Source organism: Dasypus novemcinctus, chromosome 19 (genome assembly GCF_030445035.2).
Source record: "Dasypus novemcinctus isolate mDasNov1 chromosome 19, mDasNov1.1.hap2, whole genome shotgun sequence".
In the NCBI taxonomy this organism is placed as follows: domain Eukaryota; kingdom Metazoa; phylum Chordata; class Mammalia; order Cingulata; family Dasypodidae; genus Dasypus; species Dasypus novemcinctus.
In genome coordinates this window covers 29879981-29901756 of record NC_080691.1, presented here as the reverse complement: position 1 = coordinate 29901756, position 21776 = coordinate 29879981, and the positions used below count along the sequence as shown (strand labels likewise).

Here is a 21776-nt window from a genome sequence, read left to right as displayed (position 1 = left end):
TTTAGTCCAAAGTTATGCCAGATCAGAAGTCCAGCTTCCCAGACCCTGGGAATTTTCTGCTAGAGATGCTTAAAAGTTCTGTTGAACCACAACGGTTAATGTGCAGTTGCCAAGCATACAAGTGGTAAAAGATGGTTGATAGATGGTTGATGATTGTCAGTGGTGGCCAGATTTGGAAGACCCAGCCCCAGAAGGGTACCTTCTCATCCAGTTGAACAAGACAAAGAATATGTATGTGAAACAATTCAGAAAACACAAAGCAAGCACCTTCACTGCAGAATATTTCAGTACAAATTGAATATCTTAACTGCTTCAAGTCAAGAGAGTAAGGCAAGATGCAATGGGAGACACTCAATGGGAGATCATCAAATATATGTGATCTCTATGACAGGGCCGAGGCTTATGCATTCTGGTTTTCCTGAAACACAGGACATTCATTGTAGACACTCAGTAAGTATTGTTGGAACTTTGAACTTATAAGTATACTGATGAAAAGTAAAATATATGGCTCAGCTTAAAAAAAAAAGATGGATTTGACTTGTAGAGAAAGAGAATTTGAGGCGGGCAGAGCAGTAACAACAACTTATGCTTACAGGGCACGAATTCCATGCCTGGCTCTGGTCTAAGCACGTCTCAGTATTAACTTGTTTAATCTGCACAGCAGCCCGAGAGGGAGATACTGTTATTATTCTCATTTTGTATGTAAGGAAGCTGAGGCCAGAGAAGTTAAGCCACTTGGCCAAGGTCACACAGGTACAAGTGGCTCTTGAACTTGAACCCAGGTCGGGAGGCTCCAGATTTTCTTTTCTTAGCCCCTGTGCTTGGCTGCTAGGTATAAATGCCATAGAGGTGAGAAATTAGGAAATTTGTGTAGGGTCCCCAAGTTTACTTGCTTGTCAGAAGTGGAGGCCCATTGTGGGGAATGATGGGCAATGAGTTTGGGACAAGGAGTAGGAATGAGAGCTGACAGACAAACTAAACTCTGGGGTTTGTTTTGTATCTCAGGGAGCTGGGAGTTTGAGTAGGTGAGCTGTGTAGTTCTTGATTTCTCTGATTTTTTCTTCTCACTTAAGAAGTCTTATCTGAGGTGTACACACACACATACTCTTTCCCCAGAAGTTCTGATTTGTCTTGGTGAGGACAAGGAGCTGTGTTGGCCTTGCTCTCCACCTTATCTTTGAGCTGATCTTATACAGGCTGCTCAATAAGCATTTGGTGAATTAATGCAAATCATTTCTATGCCTGCAACTCTTGAATTGTTAATGATTCTACGATCCATTTCCACTCAAATCTCTGTTTTGTGCTTCTAATTGCCTCTCAGTCATCTGTGCTGCGATGGCTTAATCCAACGGAAGATGATCTGACCTTTCCAATCAGTCCTACTTTCTTTTTATTGGGGAGTAAAATATCTTCCCTTAAAAATGGTTTTCCTTTCCACATCCAGCCAAAGACTCTTCGTCATTGTGTACGCTGCCTCCAGATCCCTACTGCAAAGAGCCTCATCTGTGTTTAGATTTTTTTAATAGTTGGCAATGCTAGTGTACCAGAATCTTCTCTGATATATGAAGGTATGCATCCCCTGTACTTCCCAAATAAGTTAAAAATGAAACAAAACAAAACAAAAAACCACACAAAAAGGGTTCTTGTCCATGATTAACTGCCCTCAAGTGCCTGGTGTTGAGTTTCCATTGGCTGTTATGCAGATCAGATGTTTAACATTCGCCTCTGTGTGTTGGGTTCTCTCCTCTCAGTCATTCAATTTCTTCTTTTTCTTCTTCAAGCACATCTTGTTCTCCTGCTTGCCTTATTCCGTTCTCTGTTTAGACTGTGTGTACTTGCCTTGCAGGCCTGGCAGGACCATTCTACCGCCTTCTCATTTGTCTTAAAGATACCTTTAGGAAATCTAATCCAAACCATCCTAGCCCAGTCCTGAACATCAGGCTCTGAAAGATCTGTCAAGTGCATTTTTGCTGGCCTACACATGCTAATTTGCATGGTTGCCTCAGATCCCTTAAGAAGACGGTAATTGACTAAATGGTGCTATATGTTCCCAAGCTCTGCGCCAGTTTGGCAACTATTCCTTTGCCTAAGTGAATTTCTCTCAGTTCTCTCTGCTTTACTTGTCTTTAGTGTCCTGACCTCTCATCCCTCCTTTCTCTGACTTCCTGAAAGATCAGCATACACTCAATACCTCTTTTTCCACCCCTACAATGCCACTGAAATTACTGTCTCACAAGCCATTAATGACCACATTTCTTCTTGAAACTTTCTCCCTCTTCTGTGTTGTAGAAGCTTGGTTTTCCTCCTGCCTCTCCTACTATCATTCTCTTTCATGATGCCTGTCATCCTGTTTCAGGCCCTTGAAATATAGGCCTTGAAATGTAAACTTCCAGCCTCAGTTCTCTTTCTAGAATGTTTTTGGGGTTCTCTTTCAGTTCCTTTATATTAATTCTCTCTTTCCATGTCCATCCTCCCAATGTACACTATGTTCATTGTTACCTGGATGTTCTACCAATTTCTCACTATCCCTCCCAATACAGACTCACTCAGTAAATAACGAGGTGCTGGTTTTGACTTCCTCAATTCGTTTCAGTAGCTATCACTTTCCTACCTATTTTGGCAGGTAAACTGAGTCATCTTAAACTCTGCTATTGCTTGGGTTGCCAAGTCCTCTAAGCTCTGCCTCTGGAATGACCCTTGCATCCATGCCTGTCTTTGTGTCCTCACTGCCACCCCTCATTGGCTCTTCTTATTTTCCTGGCTCTACTCCATTCTCCACAGAGGGCAGAATTCTTTCAAAGCACAGGTTGAATAATGTCATTTGTCTGCACAGACCTTCAGGGGTGTCACAGTGTGCACAGAATGGATGACTGCTTGTAAGCTTGGCATTCAAGGCCTTATACACCAAGACCCCAGCTGCCTTGTCAGGCATACCTCCTTCTTTCCCCTCTGTTCTGGCTCAAGGCTCACTGAGGGCCAGGACTGTGTCTTCTTTTTGTTACCTGAAATGGTGCCTTGCCCCTTGCAGATCTTCAAGGAACATTTGCTGAAGTAAATTAGACTGAAGTGGCCAGGGATTTTGCTGGTTTCTTCTGCACAGTTTATCTAGCTGCTAATGGCACCTGTCATCTATTGAATACTTGCTTTGTGCTCAGAACGATGTTGAGTGTCTTACATACATTATGTCATGAAGTGTTCACCATCTCACCATAACTCTCTGAAGTGGCCTGTGGTATACCCATTAGACAGATAAGGAAACTAAGACTCAGTGGGGTTTTTTCCAAGTCTTAGGCTAGAATGTAGCAGAGCTAGGGCTGAGACTCCTAGCTATCTGCCTCATGGACCACTGCGCAAGCCTGCCTCTACAAGGCACGACTTGGCTATATTATACAGAACCTATGGAATGGTTTAGGGATAAGCACGAAAAAGCTGACTTTCCTGAAAATTCACTCTGTACCAGACACTGTTATAAGTGCTTGACAAGTATTCTCATTTAATCCCCGCAACAGCCCATTATTTTACAGATAAAGAAACTGACCATCAGGAGGTCTGGATTACTTCTCAAGGTCATGCAGTTTGTACATGGCAGAGGATGGCCAACTTTTCCAACTTTGAGCTTTAGAGCTGACAGAAGCATTCTTTATTTTGGGGAGAAAACTCTGACATATCCAATAAAACTCCAGGCTTTGGAATCAAGTATTTAACCTCTCTCAGCCTCAATTTCCTCATCTATAAAGTGGAGTTATAATAGTGCCCACCTGGTAGGTTTGTTGTGTGGAATTAAAGAACCAGAGTACTTAGTGTTAGCGCTTGGAGCAGAGCATGTGCTCATTTCATGTTATCATTATAGGTGAGGATGAGCTAGATATGCTTTTGACTTTCCTTTCCTCCCTATTCCTGCTTTATAAGACATCTTGAGGGTTTCCGCCCATTGAGAAAATGAGGCTCCACGTGGGGTAGCTGACAGATGTCCTAATATCTCCACCCAGTTTTTCACTCTGAGTGAAGTGTGTAGTGGTGTCATTTAAACCCGCGCCTTCCATAAAACCCTCTTGAGGGATTCTGTAGGATGTTTGAGCCTGTTTTTCTCCAGGGGAATATGAACCTCGGGCTGGAGAAGGGGCACGTTCACTATTCCCAGCTGCAATGTCATGATTCCCACTCACCTTCAAGGGCCTGAGCCTCCCTTGGGGGAGAGGCTGTGTGGGTTGTTGTAACACTGCTGTCCCACAACTAACGCTGACATCTCCCATGTGAGGGCCAGAAAGCCATTTGGTGCCAGCAGTGACTTCAACGTCCTTCTCATTTTGGATTCCTTTGTCCCACTGTGACCTTTAAATTGAAGCCACCTGGGGCACAGAAGTTATTGGCACACCATTCATTCATTCATCCATTCATTCATTCATCCTCTCAACAAGGCCTAGGGCTTGGAATATAACTATGAACAAGACAGATAAGGTCCTTGCTCTCAGGAGTTTAGCTTTCCACTGCGGGGAAACATGATAAATAAGTACACAAATAAAAACATTTCAGAAGATGGTTTGGGTTCTAAAGAAATCAGAACTATGATGGGGAGTAACTGAGGGTGGCCACTTAGATTGCGTGTCCAGGGGAAGGCCTCTCTGAGCTGAGCACTAAGTATTTGTTCAAGAACATTGAGTCACTTCCCAAGGTCACACAGCTTATAAATCTGTCTTGAGCTCCTATGATGTGCTGGATGTTGTTAAGGAAGCTGGGATATAGCAGTGACTACAAAACAGACAAAAATCCTTGTCCTTATGGAGCTTACATTCTGGTTGGGGCAGGTGTTTGCTTGTTCATTCATCTGTTCATCCACCCATCCAACAAATATGTGAGAGGCTACTAGGTGCCGAGCACTTTCTAGGCCCTGGGGATGTAGCAGTGAACACAAAAAGGCAAAAATCCCTGCCCTCATAGAGCTTACATTCTGCTGGCATGACAATAAGGAACCAATTAAGGAAGATAAATGGAAAGAGTATTCTAAGCACGGGAAAGCAGGGTAAAGGTCCTGAGGCAGGACCAGTCTGTGGGTGTCAAATGGACAGAAAGAAAATTAGGGTATCCCCACTGGAGCTTGGGGATACATGGGGAAGGGCCTTGTAGGTTTGGATTTGGCTTGAATTACGATGAGTGGGAAGCCAGTGCAGGATTCTCATCAGGAATGTGCAACAGCTGGTTCTTATTTTACAAAGGGTCCTTCTGACCACTATGTGGAGGGTGGGTTATAGCGGCATAGTGGGGCAAGTGTTAGGTTCAGGGAGATGAGTTTGGAAGCTATTGCAGTCATCCAGGGAGGAGGTAGAGGTATGTCAGTGAAATTAATTTGCAAGGCTAGGCACTGGTATAGGGGTGTGGACTGTATTAAAAATCACATGGTTAGCTATTAATACTGTTTTTTTTTTTTTTTTTTTTTAAGTATTGGGTTCTGGGATTGAACCCGGGACCTCATATGTGGGAAGTCGGTGGCAACCACTGAGCCACATTGGCTTCCCTGAGTTGGTCTTCTCGCTTGCTTTGCTTCTTGTTTTTGTTTTTTCAGGAGGCACAGGGAACCAATTCCAGGACCTCCCATGTGGGAGGTGGGCACTCAACTGCTTGAGCCACATCTGCTTCCAATATTGTGATTTTTGATAAGTGATTCTTGAGCTGCATGTTAATCATTCCAAAGCAAGTTCCCCAATTCAAATGGAGATCACTATTGGGGATCTGTGTCTGTGTGTGTGGGAGAGGGAGAGGGAGAGAGAGTTGTATGTGAGTACCTATGTGCATGTGTTTGTATGTGGGGGGTGCCTCAAAGCTAGCTAGATTCTTAAACTCTTTAGGAGTGCAATGTTTCTAATATTTCCAAGTACTCATGATAGATACCTCTGTGTATTTTTAAATGGGCTTATAAAGTTAGTTCATAAATTCAAGCTCTTAAAAGCCAGTGTATTTTTGGAAACAGAATGCCAATGATTTTTTTTTTGAACATATTACATCTTGCAGTAACATGTATTTTTAGAGCTGTTGGCCACAATTAAGGTAGGCCCTTCAGCTGAGCTAATTTTGATTCCTTCATTTTAGCCTCAAGCACCCAGTCGTGGTTATCTCAGTGATGTGTGATTTGGTAGCATCTTTTGCAGACATGGGGTCCTTTTCCTAAAGAACAAAAATAGATGACTTGATGCTTAAGTATGATCTTAATCATTGTAGTAGTGATTAGAGGACATTCAACATATATATACTTGCTGTTAGGGTAATGGTACATACTGTATTCTCTTTTGCTGTGAAGTAGTCCACTAATAGATAAATTAAAGGATTTTTAGAGTTCTGTCTTATTTATAGGCTTATCATTGGAAAAACTTTGTTTAATCATTTTTCCTTAAATGTTCAAGTTACACGTAAAGCAATGTTTAGGTCATATCTACTATGTCTTAATACATTTAGAAGACATCCTATCTGCTGGGGCAGTAATGGCCGAGCCGGGCCCTCTCTCTGTATCATGTAACATTACCTCTATTCATACTCCTTGGGCCTCTATAATTATAAAACAGATGTGTATATCAGGAAGAAATGTTGATTTCAGAGTAAATTTTTCTAGAAAATAGAAGCTGGAAAAAAAAAAAAAGGAAAACCCAAACTTGGCTTCGTGCTTGAAGAGACAGTGCTGCTGTGTGTGGGTGGATGGCTGCATGCACCCGCTGCTCAGAAGTGCCTTTTCTCTCCATGGGGATAGCTGGCTGTGTGTCAGAGACATGGCCAGGAGGAGTAGGCAAGCGATGTGTGGGCAGGCCGCATGTGCTTTTATTAGCATCCTCATTGTATTGCATCTCATCCAGCCCAGAGCATGAACCAGCCCGGGCCTCTGAAATCTGCATTGTTTCCCATTTAATTACTTCCCCCTTCTCCCCAACCCCCAAGCACCAAGCAATGGATTGATCTGTTTCTGGGTTGGCTGTGGCCTGGCCTGGCAGTAGATGTTCTTGGATACCCAGGCTATCCTGGGCCCAGGCCTGGAGATGACTTTGCAGCACTGAAGACTGCCAGTTGTAGACAGAATATACCTTTCCTTGCATTATCCCTCCCTTCTATGACCTTACTCTTGAGCTTCTTTTCTTGAGTTTGCTCAAGGCCACCCAACCAAGAAATAGTGGATTTGGGATTTGAACCCACTACTTTTGGATTGCAGTGTTAGCTTTGAACCCCTAGTTAGCTCTTCTGCTCCGCATCAGCACCCAAATGCCCATAATATGGAAGGAGGATGTAGAGGGTATGGGGTAAGCTATTCTGCCTCAGTGCCAAAGGGATGATAATACCTGCCACGTGGCATTGTGGGGAAGATTCAACCAGGTAACCTGTAAAGCACTCAGCCTAGCGCCTGGCACATAGTAAGTGCTCAATAAATAGTCATTATGATTGTTGGCAAAGGCAATGATGTCGGTTCTCTCTTCTAAATTGTCACTTTCTTGAGGACAGGAATTGTGGCCTCCTTAACTTAATACAGTCTAAATCAGGATTCTCAATGTTTGCGTTATTGACATTTGGGGCCAGATAATTCTTACTGCATGTGACTGTCCTGCCTGTTGCAGGACGTTGAGCAGTATCGCTGGCCATTTGATGCCAGTAGTGCCCCCACCTCTGGTCATGAAAAGCAAAAACTCTCCAGACATTGCCTAGTCTGGAGATGGGGGGTGAGGGGGGTCGGCGGAGCAAAATTGCACCTGATTGAGAACCCCTGGTCTACAGATCTCTCTCATGGTGGTTCCAGGGCTTTTTTGTTCTCTCTCCCTCCCTCCCCCTCTCTTTGCTTTTCTGGCAGTTTCTTCTTATAAACTCTGGGCCTTGGTTTTCCTACTGGAGTTTTCATAGGAAACCATGTTTACATCCCATTTGAGGACCGGAGCAGATACTCTAGTGCCTTCTGTTCACTTTCCAAGTCCACGGGATCAGTGGGAAATAAGTGAGGTTCTCTCTTCTTCTCTTTCTCTTTCATGCTCACTCACAGAGGTGGTCAAAAAGTATTTGCTAAAGTGGAATTTTGAGAATAAAACATTTTTTGAAAGACTCAAACTTCAGCAGGGATAGTACCAGCTCTTTAAATAATACTGCTCTTTATGAAATGGCACGTTTTAGGATGATTGTAGACCAGCAGAGGTCACTGCTTGAAGAGGACAAGGGCTAGAGTTGCTAATTGTCTAATCAGCCTTGGATTGAGCCTCACAAGCTATCATTTAAATTACAGTCAATTTTAGATTAATGCAAATGTCAGCAATAATTTGCATTGCTTTGAAAGTCAGTAGCAAAGTTAATGAAAATCCTAGAAAAAGAAAGTAAGTTGCCATATTTCAGAATATATACAGAGAGGAATCTTTCCATTCAAGAAATACATATTGAGAGCTTGGTGTTGTTGGTAGGCATTGAATTGGCCTGTCTACATGCAAAACTGGTAGAAATATAAGTATTTTAAGTTGAGCCATTAGTGCATTTCTTTTATAGAAATTTGTGGAAATGGTTTATTTTAATCAACATCAAAATTGGATGGAAATGGTCTTTAATCATTTTTAGACACCCTGCAAATTGTCTTGATGTTCATAGCCCATCATGACTGACTTCAAAATTGGGTCCTTGCGGGGAACTGGTGTAGTTCAGTGGTTGAGCACCAGCTTCCCACATATGAGGTCCAAGGTTCAATCCCAGGCCCCGGTACCGCCAAAAAAAACATTGGATCCTTGCTCAAAGAGTGATCAAAAGGCACCAGTGCCAAATGGCCTGGCCAAAATGCCACATAGAACCAAATGCTGGGGCAGTTGTACTGAGTTTTAAATGCCTATGCTCTCCATCACAGGCCCTTTCTTCTAATTGAGAACCCCCTGGTTCTCAATTGTGTGTGCACACTAGATGCACCTGGGAAAGTAATGCAAATGCTGATGGTGACTCCCATTCTGTCTGTGCTTCAGTTGGTCTGCGTGGGCCCTGGGCTTCAGTGTTTATTGAAAGCTCTCCAGGTGTTCCAGATGTGCAGCCAGGTTGAGGGCCACTGAAGTTAGAGACTGTGTGATGGCCTTTCCTCTCCCCACCCTCCAGCCTCATTGTCCAATCCCATCTTTGTTTACAAGCTGGGTTTAGTCACAGCATTCTTACATTGCTTTTTTTAGATTGAGTTTTAATTTTTCTAAAAAAAAGATTGATTTCTTTAGCACCTTTATTCTGAAGAGCTTTTAATCGCTGTACTTAGAACTTCTAAAGAGTGAGCATTTGTCAAGCATCAAAATAGCAGAATGAGGGAGTCGGACCTTGGTGATCAGGAGAGCTGCCTCCTGGGCTCCTGTGAGTGCCAGGGGGTGGGGGCTGCACAGCCCCTCCCTTCCAGGTTCCATTAATGAGTGACCTAGAAACGCTTTTTTCCCCCCAAATAGGCAGTTTTGTACTCACAGGAGTGCACATTAAACATTAAGCACTGCTTGGGCCTGTTGTCTCTGTGTCATTAAGTTTTGTGAGCCCCTTCCCCCCCTACCATCATGCTCCCATGTAATTGTTCTTCTGGCCAGTTTTGCACTTGGATGCAAAGAGCAGCAGCCTGGCTTGTCATCCCTGATGCCTGCTGGGCATATGACTTAGTGATAGGGAGGTGACTCTTGACTACTGAAGGACCAGGGGCCAGGTCTGTGGGAGGGCCCTTCCTGCTTGAGCAGCTTCGGTCTTGTTCTCTAGCCAGGCCCCCCCACCTCCCACCGCCCCCCCAGAGTGCAATCAGGAAGAAAGGAAAGAGCCAGGGAACTAAAGACCATGCCAGACAATCCATTTTTTTTTCTCGTATTATAAGGAAAATGTGTGTGTGTGTATGTGTGTGTTTTGGCAAGGTTTAGATAGGAAACAGTCTAGAGGGGGGTATAGAACTTGGTTATAATTTTTAGGCCAAAGTGTGATTTTTAAAAAGACTTATTTCTAGATTTCAGTGTTTTTGTGATCCCTATTGCCCATTTTTATGAATAACCAACATTTGTTTTTATGTAAGAGTATAAAGCATAGTCAGCTCCTCGAGTTTTACCATTTTAAGCAGTTTAGTTCTGTGAGACATGCTTATTTGTAAAGCTGCATGGGTAATAATGATACAAGTGATGATGGTAACAGTAGAAGTTGACATTTATTGACCCCTTCCATGTGCCAGGTACTATGCAAAGGATTTTACATACATTATCTCATTTAATCCTCACAAGAACTCTGAAGTAGATTGAGAATTACCCCCATTTTACAGATGAGGAAATGAAGGCTCAGACAGGGGAAGTTACTTGCCTGAGGGCACACAGCTGGGAAGTGGAGGGGTCAGATTTTGAACAGAGCCCCTGCCTCTGGTGTTGACTCACTTGGCTGCCCTTGTGTATATGGAGAGAGCCAACACCCGGTTTCAGCAAACCAGAGCTAGCCCAGCAGTCCCTGTCATGGGCTAGGAGCTGTGGGCAGTGCAGGGGTCTGAGTCATTGTAGGGAACAGACCTCTTTTAGGCAGGGAAGCAACTCGGGGCATCAGGCAGCAGACCTGTCACGTTTCGGTAAGACCCCGGTGCTCAGTGACAACCAGTTCCTGCAACTCCGTAGCCAAGGCAACAAAGATGGGATTGGGCTGGCTGGGGGGCAACCGTGGGCTCCCCATGTCCCTCTGTGCATTAGGACCTTTGGCAACAATCGCTGGGGCCCTGCCTTCCTTTCATCTGGGTTTGACCCAGGTACCCCTGAGGGGAGCTGCGCTGGATGAGAACTTGAATCTCCACCCATAATTCACTGCTCCTCGTGATGAGGCGCAGTGCGTGGTTATGTCTCCTGTTCCTTCTGTGACACAGCACATTTCCAGCCCACTCCCAGGAGGACATGCCACTTACTTCTGTGATGTTTTCGTGAGAGTTACATCAGCTACATCAAGCCAGTCTCTCTGTCCCAGCTCTCGGTTGAGACCAGCAGAAGAATTTGTTAATGGGCAGGTTATTTTGTGACCTCCCTGGGCCTCAATCTCTTCATCCATAAAATGAGGATGAGAAATTGTATCTACCTCAAAGAATTGTTGTGGGGAGTAAAGAGAAAAACATATCTAGTGTTAGAACAGAACCAGGCATGTAATAAGTGCTCAGTTAGTGTGTTCATTTGCTCTTGCCTCTGTAACATGACCACAAGCTTAGTGACCTGAAACAACACAAACTTGTTATCTTGCATTTCTGGAGGTCAGAAGTCTGAGATGGGCCTCACTGGGCTGAAGTCAGGGTGTCCGCTGGGCCATGGAGGCTCTGGAGGCCCTAGGGGAAAATCCGCTCCCTGGCCTTTTCCAGCGTCCAGAGGCCACCTGCACTTGTTGGCTCATGGCCCCTTCCTCCATCTTCCAAGCCCGCAGCATTGCATCTTCAGGTCTCTGAACTCTGACCCCTGCTTGCATCATCACCTCTCCTTCCCTCCCCTGCTTCTGTCTTATGAGGACCTTTATGATGACATTGGGCCCGCCCACATAATCTAGAATAATCTCCCCAACTCAAGATCCTTCATTTAATCACACCTGAAAGGCCCTTTTGCCATGTGAGATAACATGGTCACAGGTCCCGGGGAAGAGCATGTGGACATCTTTGGAGGTGTGTTAGGCAGCTACTGTTAAAGCAGTGGCTGTTTTTATAAAGTGAAACAGAATCCAGCCGGCTAGCTTGGGGGTGGAATAAACTCATTGGATGAGGAGAGTAGCGAACGACATTGATTGTGCACTTGCGGGGTTAGCTCCGTCCTACCTGAGGGCCTTTCCCTTGGTGATCCCCTCTCCTTGGGGCTTACTTCCCTGCAGAGCTTTGAGTGCCCAGTGCCTTCTTATCCTTCAGGTCTCAGCTCACTTGTCATCTCCCAGAGAAGCTGGTCCTGACCTGCTTAGCTAAAGCAAGTTCCCCCACTCTATTTCCTCTGACCCGTCACGCCACTTGCTCGCTTCTTCCACAGGCGTTATCGTGGCCTGTCATCTGTTTACATGTCTGCCTCAAGTTTCCTGTCTACCCTCTATAGAATGTCAGCTGCACGGGCCTAGAACAGTGCCTGGAACAGAGTAGCTACACAGTTCATATCTGTTGAATAGTAAGGGAATAAAGTCACGTCAAGCCTGATGTCACGGGTTTAATGCTCATACTCACCTATACATTAGGTACTTATGAGGAGAAATCGGAGACTCAGAGAGGCCAAATCCTGGCCTGAGACTAGCAGCAACTGAATCTGCCCCCACGTCCTCCCATCTGCAGAGCCCTTGCTTCCAGTCACCTTCCTCCCTCATGCTTGGTGTCACTGGAAGCCACTTGAGCAGCCGACAGAACGTTGTCAGGTCCGCTGTCTCTGCCTCTGTCTCTCAACGCCAGCCACCCTGATGTTGCTTTTCCTCTATTTAGGTCTGTTGTGTCGGGTCTGGACTCCCCTGCCAAGACTAGCTCCATGGAAAAGAAACTTCTCATCAAAAGCAAAGAGCTGCAAGACTCTCAGGACAAGTGTCACAAGGTATTTATTTCTGCAGCTGGCCTCTCTCCTTGCTCCACGACCCTCCTGTCAATATATGCCGAGGGACCCGCCCGGGGCCGCTGCTGGTGCTGAGCCACCCGATCTGTAGAGGGCGAAGCGCTCCCTCCCTCGCTGAAGTCGCGCCTCCAGCAGCTCAGCGGGAGATGAATTCGGGCCTTGACGTTGCTGTAAATCCTTTAAATCTTTACCAAAGGAGGCCCTGGATTTAAAACGGCCCATTTCTCAGCATGACCTGCCCAGATGTCTGCTTCTTCCGGCAGGTGGCGTGGGCCCTCACCTGTGGCCGAGATGCACCCCATCTGCTTTGAGTGATGCGAAGTCTCTTTTCCTAGTCTTTAAAAACTCCTGCTTATGTAACTGCGGCCACTGTATTGATTATGCTCAACGGCTCGTAACACTCACTGTTCCTGCCCAGGGGCAACTCTCTGGAAGCTCATAAAAGTCACTCCTTGCCTGGGACTCCTAAGAGTGCAGACGAATAAATATCTCCTTGCCCTGTCCTGGATTTGTCCTCTAGATCTTTGCAAGGAGATGGGGGGGATCAAGATGGATTTGGGATAAAATTAAAGTGACGTCTGCAAAAACCAAACCAAACAGGTGAAAAATGATGATTGTGGTTTCCTTGCTAACGGGGGTAGAGAAGTGAACAAGTGTGAACCTGAGACTTGAATGAGAAGAGAGACTTAGCATTGGTGACTGTCCCTACGAAGAACTGTGCGTTCCTGGGCGAAGAAACAATGGTATTTCCATCCCGTCTTTTGGCAAATTAGCGATAGCCCAGACCACAAGGTGGTCTCGGAGGCTGCTTGAGATTTGATTGCTCCTAACGAACCTCCCTGGGCCTTTTTAACCTGTCAATGTGTTTATTTCAGATGGAGCAGGAAATGACCCGGTTACATCGGAGAGTGTCTGAGGTGGAGGCTGTGCTTAGTCAGAAGGAGGTGGAGCTGAAGGCCTCTGAGACTCAGAGATCCCTCCTGGAGCAGGACCTTGCTACCTACATCACAGAATGCAGTGTGAGCCTTCCCCAAAGCCCCCTTCCCTTGGAGGTGGCACTTCCTGTTGTATGTGTCTCATCCTGTTTCGTGACGGCTTCATGAGGCACATCACAACCACTGACAGAGTAGAGAGGGGCAGGCAGCTCCCACTACGAAAGCAAGCTCTGTGATTTATAGAGGAGCCCGAGCCAGGTGTGTCAGGTGCCAGAGCGGTGAAGTTGAAGGCCAGTAGGAAGTCTAGGAGCCCTGCAGGGGAGCCAGTCGGGACCGCAGCGAGTCGCAGGGGCTCCTGACGTCTAACACCCCACCTCTGCACTCTGCCTCGTGTCCGGCGCCAGCAGCCTGGGGAATCAGACTCCCAAATAGGCTCAAGAAAAGTGTTTAGACTCTGCCTGGAATCAGTTTTCCATTGCTTAGAACCAGCTTAGTGATGAGGAAACTGTCTTTAAAACACAGACCCTCTGTCATTATTTACCATGTGACTTTTTTTTTTCTTCCTTCACAAGAGTAGACTGTCTTCTCCATTGTCTTGTTGAATTTTTCATTCAGGTGTTTTTTAATGTGCCCAACTAAACAGTCTTAAGAAGTTGAATCACACGTTTGAAAAGTTTTTTTCACAAGGAAAAGGAAATCTATAGAGCGTGGCTGATTAAGAATAACTGCTATGTTTCCATTCCAGACTTGGCTGCGTTACAGTGGTGGGTGAATTTATTCAGCTCTGCATTTCAGATATATATTTCAGTGCCATTGAAGCACTGAGGGAAACTTATGGATGAAAGGTGTTCGGGAAACAGAAGCCGGGAGGTGGAAATAGACTACTGGAAGTAATTAATGATGACGGGGCAGAGAGGATGAAGTCATTTCTACTTTGAAAGAGGGATATATGCTCAAAAAATTGATATTGAAGAAAAGAACTTGTAGTCATCCAAACAGTGGTTATAACAGTTAAGGCATTTTATCAGTGATTAATTCAGAATAGACGAGTAAGTATCTGCTAGGGTAGGTAGATCTAGGTGGTAGGAGACAGGTTAATGCAATTTCAGGTTGGATATTAAAGGTCATAAAGTTGAGATGATGTTTCTTGAACCAAAGGGGAATTTACAGGATGAAAACCGGAATCAACCACCAACCTGGAAGTTGTAAACTTTGCTCTGTCACCTGAAACGTCTTGGTATCTGCAAAGCAGCTTGCAGCTCTCTTAATTAATCTTTTCAAACAGAGCAGGATCCATAGGACATCCCTATTAAATATTTTGCTTTCCGCAGAGCTTAAAGCGAAGTTTGGAGCAAGCACGGATGGAGGTGTCCCAGGAGGATGACAAAGCACTTCAGCTTCTCCACGATATCAGAGAACAGAGCCGGAAGCTCCAAGAAATCAAAGAGCAGGTATGACTGCTGGCCCAGGAGCAGAGTGGCTCCGCGGCCCACTCAGACCTCTAATTTCAGGTTGCTTGAGAACAGGAGAGAGAGAGAGACAGACGTATGTAGGTCATTTGGAAACTTGCAGTTTCCCATGATTTATAAAAATGGTACAGTGCTTGTTCCAAGCTCTGTTTGAAGTCTAAACCCCATCATGTCTCCTCTTTTTAAATAAAAATGTAGGTTTTGAGCAGGGGTGGGCAAACTGCCCACCACCTGTTTTCTATGGCCTGCAAGCTAAGAATGGTTTCACGTTTTTCAGAGGGTGAACAAAAAAATGAAAAGAAGAATATTTCGTGACATGTGAAAATTATATGAAATTCAAATTTCAGTTGTCCATATAAGAAGTTTTATGGGGAATACAGCCACTCTCATTCCTTTACATATTGTCTGTAGCTACTGTCCTGCTCCAGGGGCAGAGGTGAGTTGCTGCAAAGAGATGGTGTGGCCCCCAAAGCCAAAATGACTTGTCGTCTAGTCCTTTACAAAGGAAGATTGATGACCCCAGCTTTAGAGCATTTTAATAATAATAAAACTGTGAAGCATTTTCATAGCTTTTGAGATCAGCTTTATGTTTTTGATGGAAGTCAGGATAATTCATAGTTTTACTTATTTGAAGAAATATTCTAGAAGATGGATTTGAACATTTAAGTTTGAGTCAGCATTGACACAGCATGTCTGAGTGCATAAAGCCATGTGCTGCATATTCAGAAAAGAGAACCGAGACCTTTAAAAAGCCTGCTTTTGTTTATCCTTTTTAAAAGGATTGTCTTTCTGGATGGTTCATTTTTATATTGCCTCATTGTTTCCTTTTTAGCATGGATTTTTCTGTCCTTTGAAGATACTGTAAATAGAAACTTTAATGAAGAGATGGCAATGAGCAATTGGAGAGCTGAATTGTCAGCTGTGAGGCAGCTCATTCATTTCAGAAAACCTAATGGAAACATTGATGGAAATGAACATTTTATTTTTCTGGGTAGCACCAACAGCCATTTGGGTGGTATGAATGCAAGAAACTCCTGCAAATAATTTAATCCATTGATTACTCTCTCTCTCTCTTTTTCTTTTTTTTTTTGAGGTACGAGGGCTGGGGATCAAACCCAGGACCTCATATGTGGGAGCTGGCGCTCAACCACTGAGCCACATAGGCTTCCCTGAATTGTGCTTTTTTGTTTGTTTTTGCTTTGTTTTTGTTGTTTCTAGGAGGCACCGGGAACTAAACCCGGGATCTCCCATGTGAGAAGCAGGCACTCAACCATTTGAGCCACATCCACACCCAAGTAGTATCGTCATTTACTCTTTTTTATTTTGTTTATTTATTTATTTCTCCCCATCCCCTTGTTTGCACTTGCTGTGTGCTATGTCTTTAGGAGGCACACAGGAACTGAACCCGGGACCTCCCATGTGGAAGGGAGGTGCCTAATTGCTTGAGCCATCTCTTTTCCCTTCTTTGTTGTGTCTCATTATGTTTTTTCTTGTGTCTCTTGTTGCATCAGCTTCCCACGCCTGCCTGTAACACCAGCTTGCTGTCTTGCTCATTTTCCATAGGAGGCACCAGGAACCTCTGCTCCGAGCTTTCATTATGTCTCTCATTGTGTTTTTCTTCTTGTGTCTCTTGTTGCGTCATCTTGTTGTGTCATCTTGCCACGCCTGCCCATCATGCCAGCTCACTGTCGTCTTTAGAGGGCACTGGGAACTGAACCATGGACCTTCCTTGTGGTGGGTGGGTGCTCAGTTGCCTGAGCCACATCTGCTTCCCCTATTAATTACTTTTAAGGAAAGAATTATCGTGTTTGGAATTTGTCAGTATAATTTATTTATCACCTTAATATTTAAAAACAATGATTGGGGAGCAGATGTAGCTCAAGTGGTTGAATGCCTGCTTCCCATGTATGAGGTCCTGGGTTCAATCCCCAGTACCTCCTAAAAATAAAAAAATACAAACACGAAAAAACCAGCTCTCATTGGGGATTGGCTGTAGCTCAGTGCTTGAGTGCCCGCTTCCATGTATGAAGTCTTGGGTTCAATCCCTGTTACCTCCTTATAAATAAATAAACAAACAAATAAATAAAGATGAGTTAATATCCTCTTGCTCAATAAAAATGTTTTAAGTAAACATGCATAGGAAACTTTGCAATAGAATTGGACAATACTGATCTTAGATTTTGAAGGCCACACAGTTTGAAAATCTGCTTTGACGTTTGACTCCTGCCCTTTTTATCAACATAGTTTTTCCTAAAAGTTTCAAAATGTGGGATTCTTTTCTTCCCATTAGTTCAGTGAGTATGCTTTTGTAATTGACTTTTGGTGACATCCTGGGGAATGAAAACTGTGTTTGGCCACCAGAGGGCGCAGCTGCTGTCCATGAGTTCCATAGAAACAAAATTACCGGGTTATTTTGAAAAGGTATATGCTGGTGGTTGAATTGAAAGTAATGGCAGAAATGATTCATACCACAGTTGCCATGCATGTGGATTTTTAGATTAATGATGGTTAAAAGTCCCATTTAGGGATAGGAAACATCTTGGTTTCAGATTTTATTTCTAATTGGAAGAAGGATTTATTAAAATGACTTTTGGTCGAGTTTTCAGGACAAGATTTTGCAAACCAGAAAAAAGCCTTTAATGCTTTTCAGCAAACTTACAGTATTTGATTTATAGCATATTGACTCCTCCCCTGTTCTCTCTCTCAAATGCTAATTTTCTGTACAACTGTTTAGCTAGTTTTTTTTTTTTAATTAAAAAAAAATATTTATCTTCTACTTAGCTACCCCCTGTAGAATATTTGGAATTGGCTTAAAATAAGAAACACTTAAAAGTCTCATATGATAGTTTGATTCATGCACCATGCTAGCAATTGCTGATTTCTCTCCATCAGAAAGGAAACAAAATATGGGTAACCAAAATCATTCATGTTTCAGGATTTCTGATTAGCTAGGACCATGTCTGATACTTCTTTCCCACCAAACTCTGAAGCTCCATTCAAAAGACTTGATTCGGGTGGGCCCTGAAAGTTGTCCACAGTTGCCCATCCTGACCCCATTCAACTCTTCCCTACAATTCCTTCCATGCTATGATACCATGGCTCTCTCTCAGCTGCCGCTGGAAACAGACCTGATTAGCTTCTTTCAGATTTTTCCTGAAGGAGGGATTTGATTAGCTTTTGGATTTATAGGATTTCCTTAAATCATCCAACATAATAATAGAGGATCAACAAATTAGTTAGAATTCCTTTTGATGCTTGTAGCAGACTGGATGCCTCAAGAACTTGAAGGGCTGACAGAGCTGTTGCCTTATTCTTGCCTCCTTCCCTCTGGGTGCTGACAGCTCAGGAAAGAGAGATGTTAGGGGGAGAGACAGCCACTCTGCCCTCACTCTTGACAAAATAAAAAAATTATACTGCCTTCTCGCTGACAAGTCCAAGAAAGCAAAGGGAGTTTGAGGAGAAAAAAATGCCCAAGACTTCCCTTAGCTCGTTGCTTCCTTCACAGCATGGTCTTCATGCGACTGAAGGGATGGCTGACTTATCCATCAGGCTCAGCAGCACAAGACCTAGCCCTGTGATACTTGCAGGGGTTGAAAGTCAGAAGGACAAAATGAATTTTTAGGTAAAAGAGAATATTTTCGGGACTTAAAATATTTTTTTTTTTATGGAGGAAGGGAACCATGAAAACACAAGTGCATAGGGCCATGAAAATCATAATGCAACCCTAGTTGAAGGGTCTAGAAAGACCCCAAGTAACGGATTCACTATTTTGCATAATCTTTGCTCATGTTCCACTCTTTGGGTTTAGATAATTGGGAGAAGGTTATTAGAGTCATTCATTATACAAACCCATATCACCTACTGATTATGCACCATGCAGAAAACCCATGTGGCCAATTTTCCTTAGGATTGGCCTTCAGTAACAATTTACTTTTGGGCAGGAGGTCATGAAGCAGACCCATGCCTATCTTTGGACTAGTTTCCTTCCTTTCCCCTCTACTGATGATATTGAGAGGGGTTTACTTGCATGAAAATGATTGATTTTTCATAAGTAAATCAACTGCCCTTTATATTGCATGGGGGGGATGGTCTGTTGCAATAGGGTGAAAGGTTTACTTTATGCCCTATTATTAAAAAATTCATAAAATTGCATAATATTGGCTAAAAATTATCCTTGTTCAGTTGATTCCTCACAAGGTATTTCTTGGGAGAACAGATCTTAGAAATGTTCACTGTACATTGGACATTTCTAATCTTGATTCTTTTATGTTGGGGGTTGAATCATGTCCCCCCCAGTAGGCATGTTCAGGTCTCAACCCTTTGTCCTGTGGGTGTGAACCCATTGTAAAAAATGCTTTTTGAAGGTGTTATTATTTAAGGTGTGCCCAAACTGAATGAGGGTGGGCCTTAATCAAATATGGCTAAAGTCCTTGTAAGCAAAGGAAATTGGACATGAGAAGGGGAAGTCTGGGAGCATCAAGAAGCTCGAAGTCAACTGAAGTAGGAAGAGAAAGGAGAAAATGCCACCATGTACATCGCCATGTGATGGAACACCAAGGACTAAGGATCACCCGCAGCCAGCCCCAGAATGCTACAGTCTTTGGGGAGAAAGCACCTCCTTTCTGACATCTCGATTTTAGACTGCCTCAAAACCGTGAGCCAACAAATTCCTGTTGTTTTGGTCAACCCATTGTATGGTGTTTGTTTTAGCGGTTAGGGAAACTAAAATTGTTTTTGGTACTAGAAAGTGGGGTTCTGCTATGCCAAATACCTAAAACTGTGGAAGACACTTTGGAATTGAGTAATGGGTAGAGGATGGAAGCATTTGAGGCTCTGAAAAGAAAAAGCCTAGATTGCTTTCAAGAGATGGTTGGTAGAAATATGGATATTAAAGGTATCGCCAATGAAGATTTAGAATAAATAGATGAATGTGTTATTGGATATTAGCAGAGAGGTGATCCTTGTTATAGAGTAGCAGAGAATTTAGCAAAATTGTGTTCTGTGGTTGGATGGAAGGCAGAACATGAACCTGATGAACTTGGATATTTAGCCAAGGAGATTTGCAAGTTACCTGTAGAAGGTGCAGCCTGGTTTCTCCTTGCAGCTTGTAGTAAGAAGAGGACAGGGATAAGCTGAAAATAAAACTCTTAAGCACAAAGGAACCAGAAATTGATGATTTTGCAAACTCTCAGCTTATCCAGGTAATGTGCTCTGAGTCAAGAGCCAGAAGTAGTTCTATCAGGGACCTTCCTGAATTTTCAGGAAGTGAGCTCCAGATCACAGAGCTCCTCCACTTGAGGGTTTAACTGAAACAAACCTTTGCTAAAGAAGATTTGGCTGAGTATGGATCCACTCAGCTATTTTAGTGATATCAGGATTGGAAGTGCAGTTATCCAGGAAGGATCTGGGAAGCTCTGTTGTCTAATGGATTGGACTCACTTGAACAAGGGGTCTTTGCCAAATTTTTATGAATAGAAGCAATGCCCGAAAGGGACAGAGAAAGAAAGAATTGTGGCAGCAAAGGTCTGGATGAAGAAGATCTTAGGACAAGAGAGTGCACCCACCCACATGTGAGGGAGAGGGTGGGTCCGTTCCTGCATTGGGGGGGGGGGGCAGGCCATCTACCCCAGGGGTTGGAGGGGTGGGTCTCGTAGCCTATTGTTCAGGCACTAGGAAAATGCTGCCATGCCAGTGCTCAGAAATGGTGGGGCCCGTGCCCTGGTGCTGGAGAGGCCCCATACCAATGCATGGAGAAAGTGGGGTCTTCGCCCCAGTGTTGGAGTAGAGCATGGCCACTGCACAAGCATTTGGAAAGTGTGGGGCTGCTGCTCCTTCAGACATGGGGGACAAAGACTCAAGCCTTTTCTTTCTTTTTTTTTCTTCTTTACTTTTATAAGAGATATAACAATAAGGAATTCATACCTAGTTTTAAATTTGTTCATTAAGTAATACTAATATGAAAATAATTTAAATGGTACCAAGTGGGGGTTCTGTGAGAATTGTTCCTTGGGTTCCTTACCTAAGCTTGAGAAATGCCGACACTCACCATTTTATAATTTTGGAACTAACTTCTCCCACAAGCTATGGACTTGTTTGGGACCTGTGACCCCTATTTCCCTTCGAATTTTTCCTTTCTGGAATGGGAATATTAATCCTATACCTATCCTACTGTTATATATTGTTTCACAAGTCCACTGATAGAGAAATTTTGCCCCAGAATTGAGCACACTCATAACAAAGTTTGATGAGACTTTGTACTTAGCATTGCTACTGAAATGACTTAAGTCTTTTAGAGTGTTGTGATGGAATGAATGTATTTTGCATGGGGGAAAGAAAATGTCTTTTGGGGTCCAGAGGGTGGACTGTTGAGAATTGAATCATGCCCTCCCCACATGTCCTGTGGGTGTGAACCTATTTGTTAAAAGCACCTTTGAAGGTGTTATTAGTTAAGGTGTACCCAGACTGAATGAGGGTGGGCCTTGTAAGCAAAGGAAATTAGACATGGGAAGAGGAAGCCATTGAGAGCAGCCTGAACCTGCAAGTCAACTGAACAAGGAAGAGAAAGGAGAAAATGCCACCATGTGCGTTGCCATGTGATGGAAACACCAAGGACTAAGGATCACCAGCGGCCAGGCCCAGAATGCCACAGTCTCTAGGGAGAAAGTATTGCCTTTCTGATGCCTCAGTTTTGGACTTCTCCTAGTTTCAAAACTATGAACCACTAAAATCCTGTTGTATAAGCCAACCCATTGTATGGTATTTGTTTTTGCAGCTAGGAAACTCAAACATATTCCTTGTTCTTTTCATTTTGTATTCCACCAAGGCACCTGGATTGGGTAAATGCTTAT

At 43.8% G+C, this 21776-nt stretch overlaps 1 protein-coding gene across 4 annotated transcripts in view; it reads left to right on the top strand.

Moving 5' to 3' along the window:
* Nucleotides 1-21776, top strand: part of CIT (citron rho-interacting serine/threonine kinase) — a 182961-nt gene that overhangs the window by 86447 nt on the left and 74738 nt on the right. For all 4 annotated transcript variants that reach the window (XM_058281457.1, XM_058281456.1, XM_058281455.1 and 1 more), the window contains 3 exons: nt 12401-12506; nt 13400-13543; nt 14791-14910. In XM_058281457.1, the coding sequence (XP_058137440.1) occupies nt 12401-12506; nt 13400-13543; nt 14791-14910 (370 nt within the window). The remainder of the gene's footprint in view (nt 1-12400; nt 12507-13399; nt 13544-14790; nt 14911-21776) is intronic.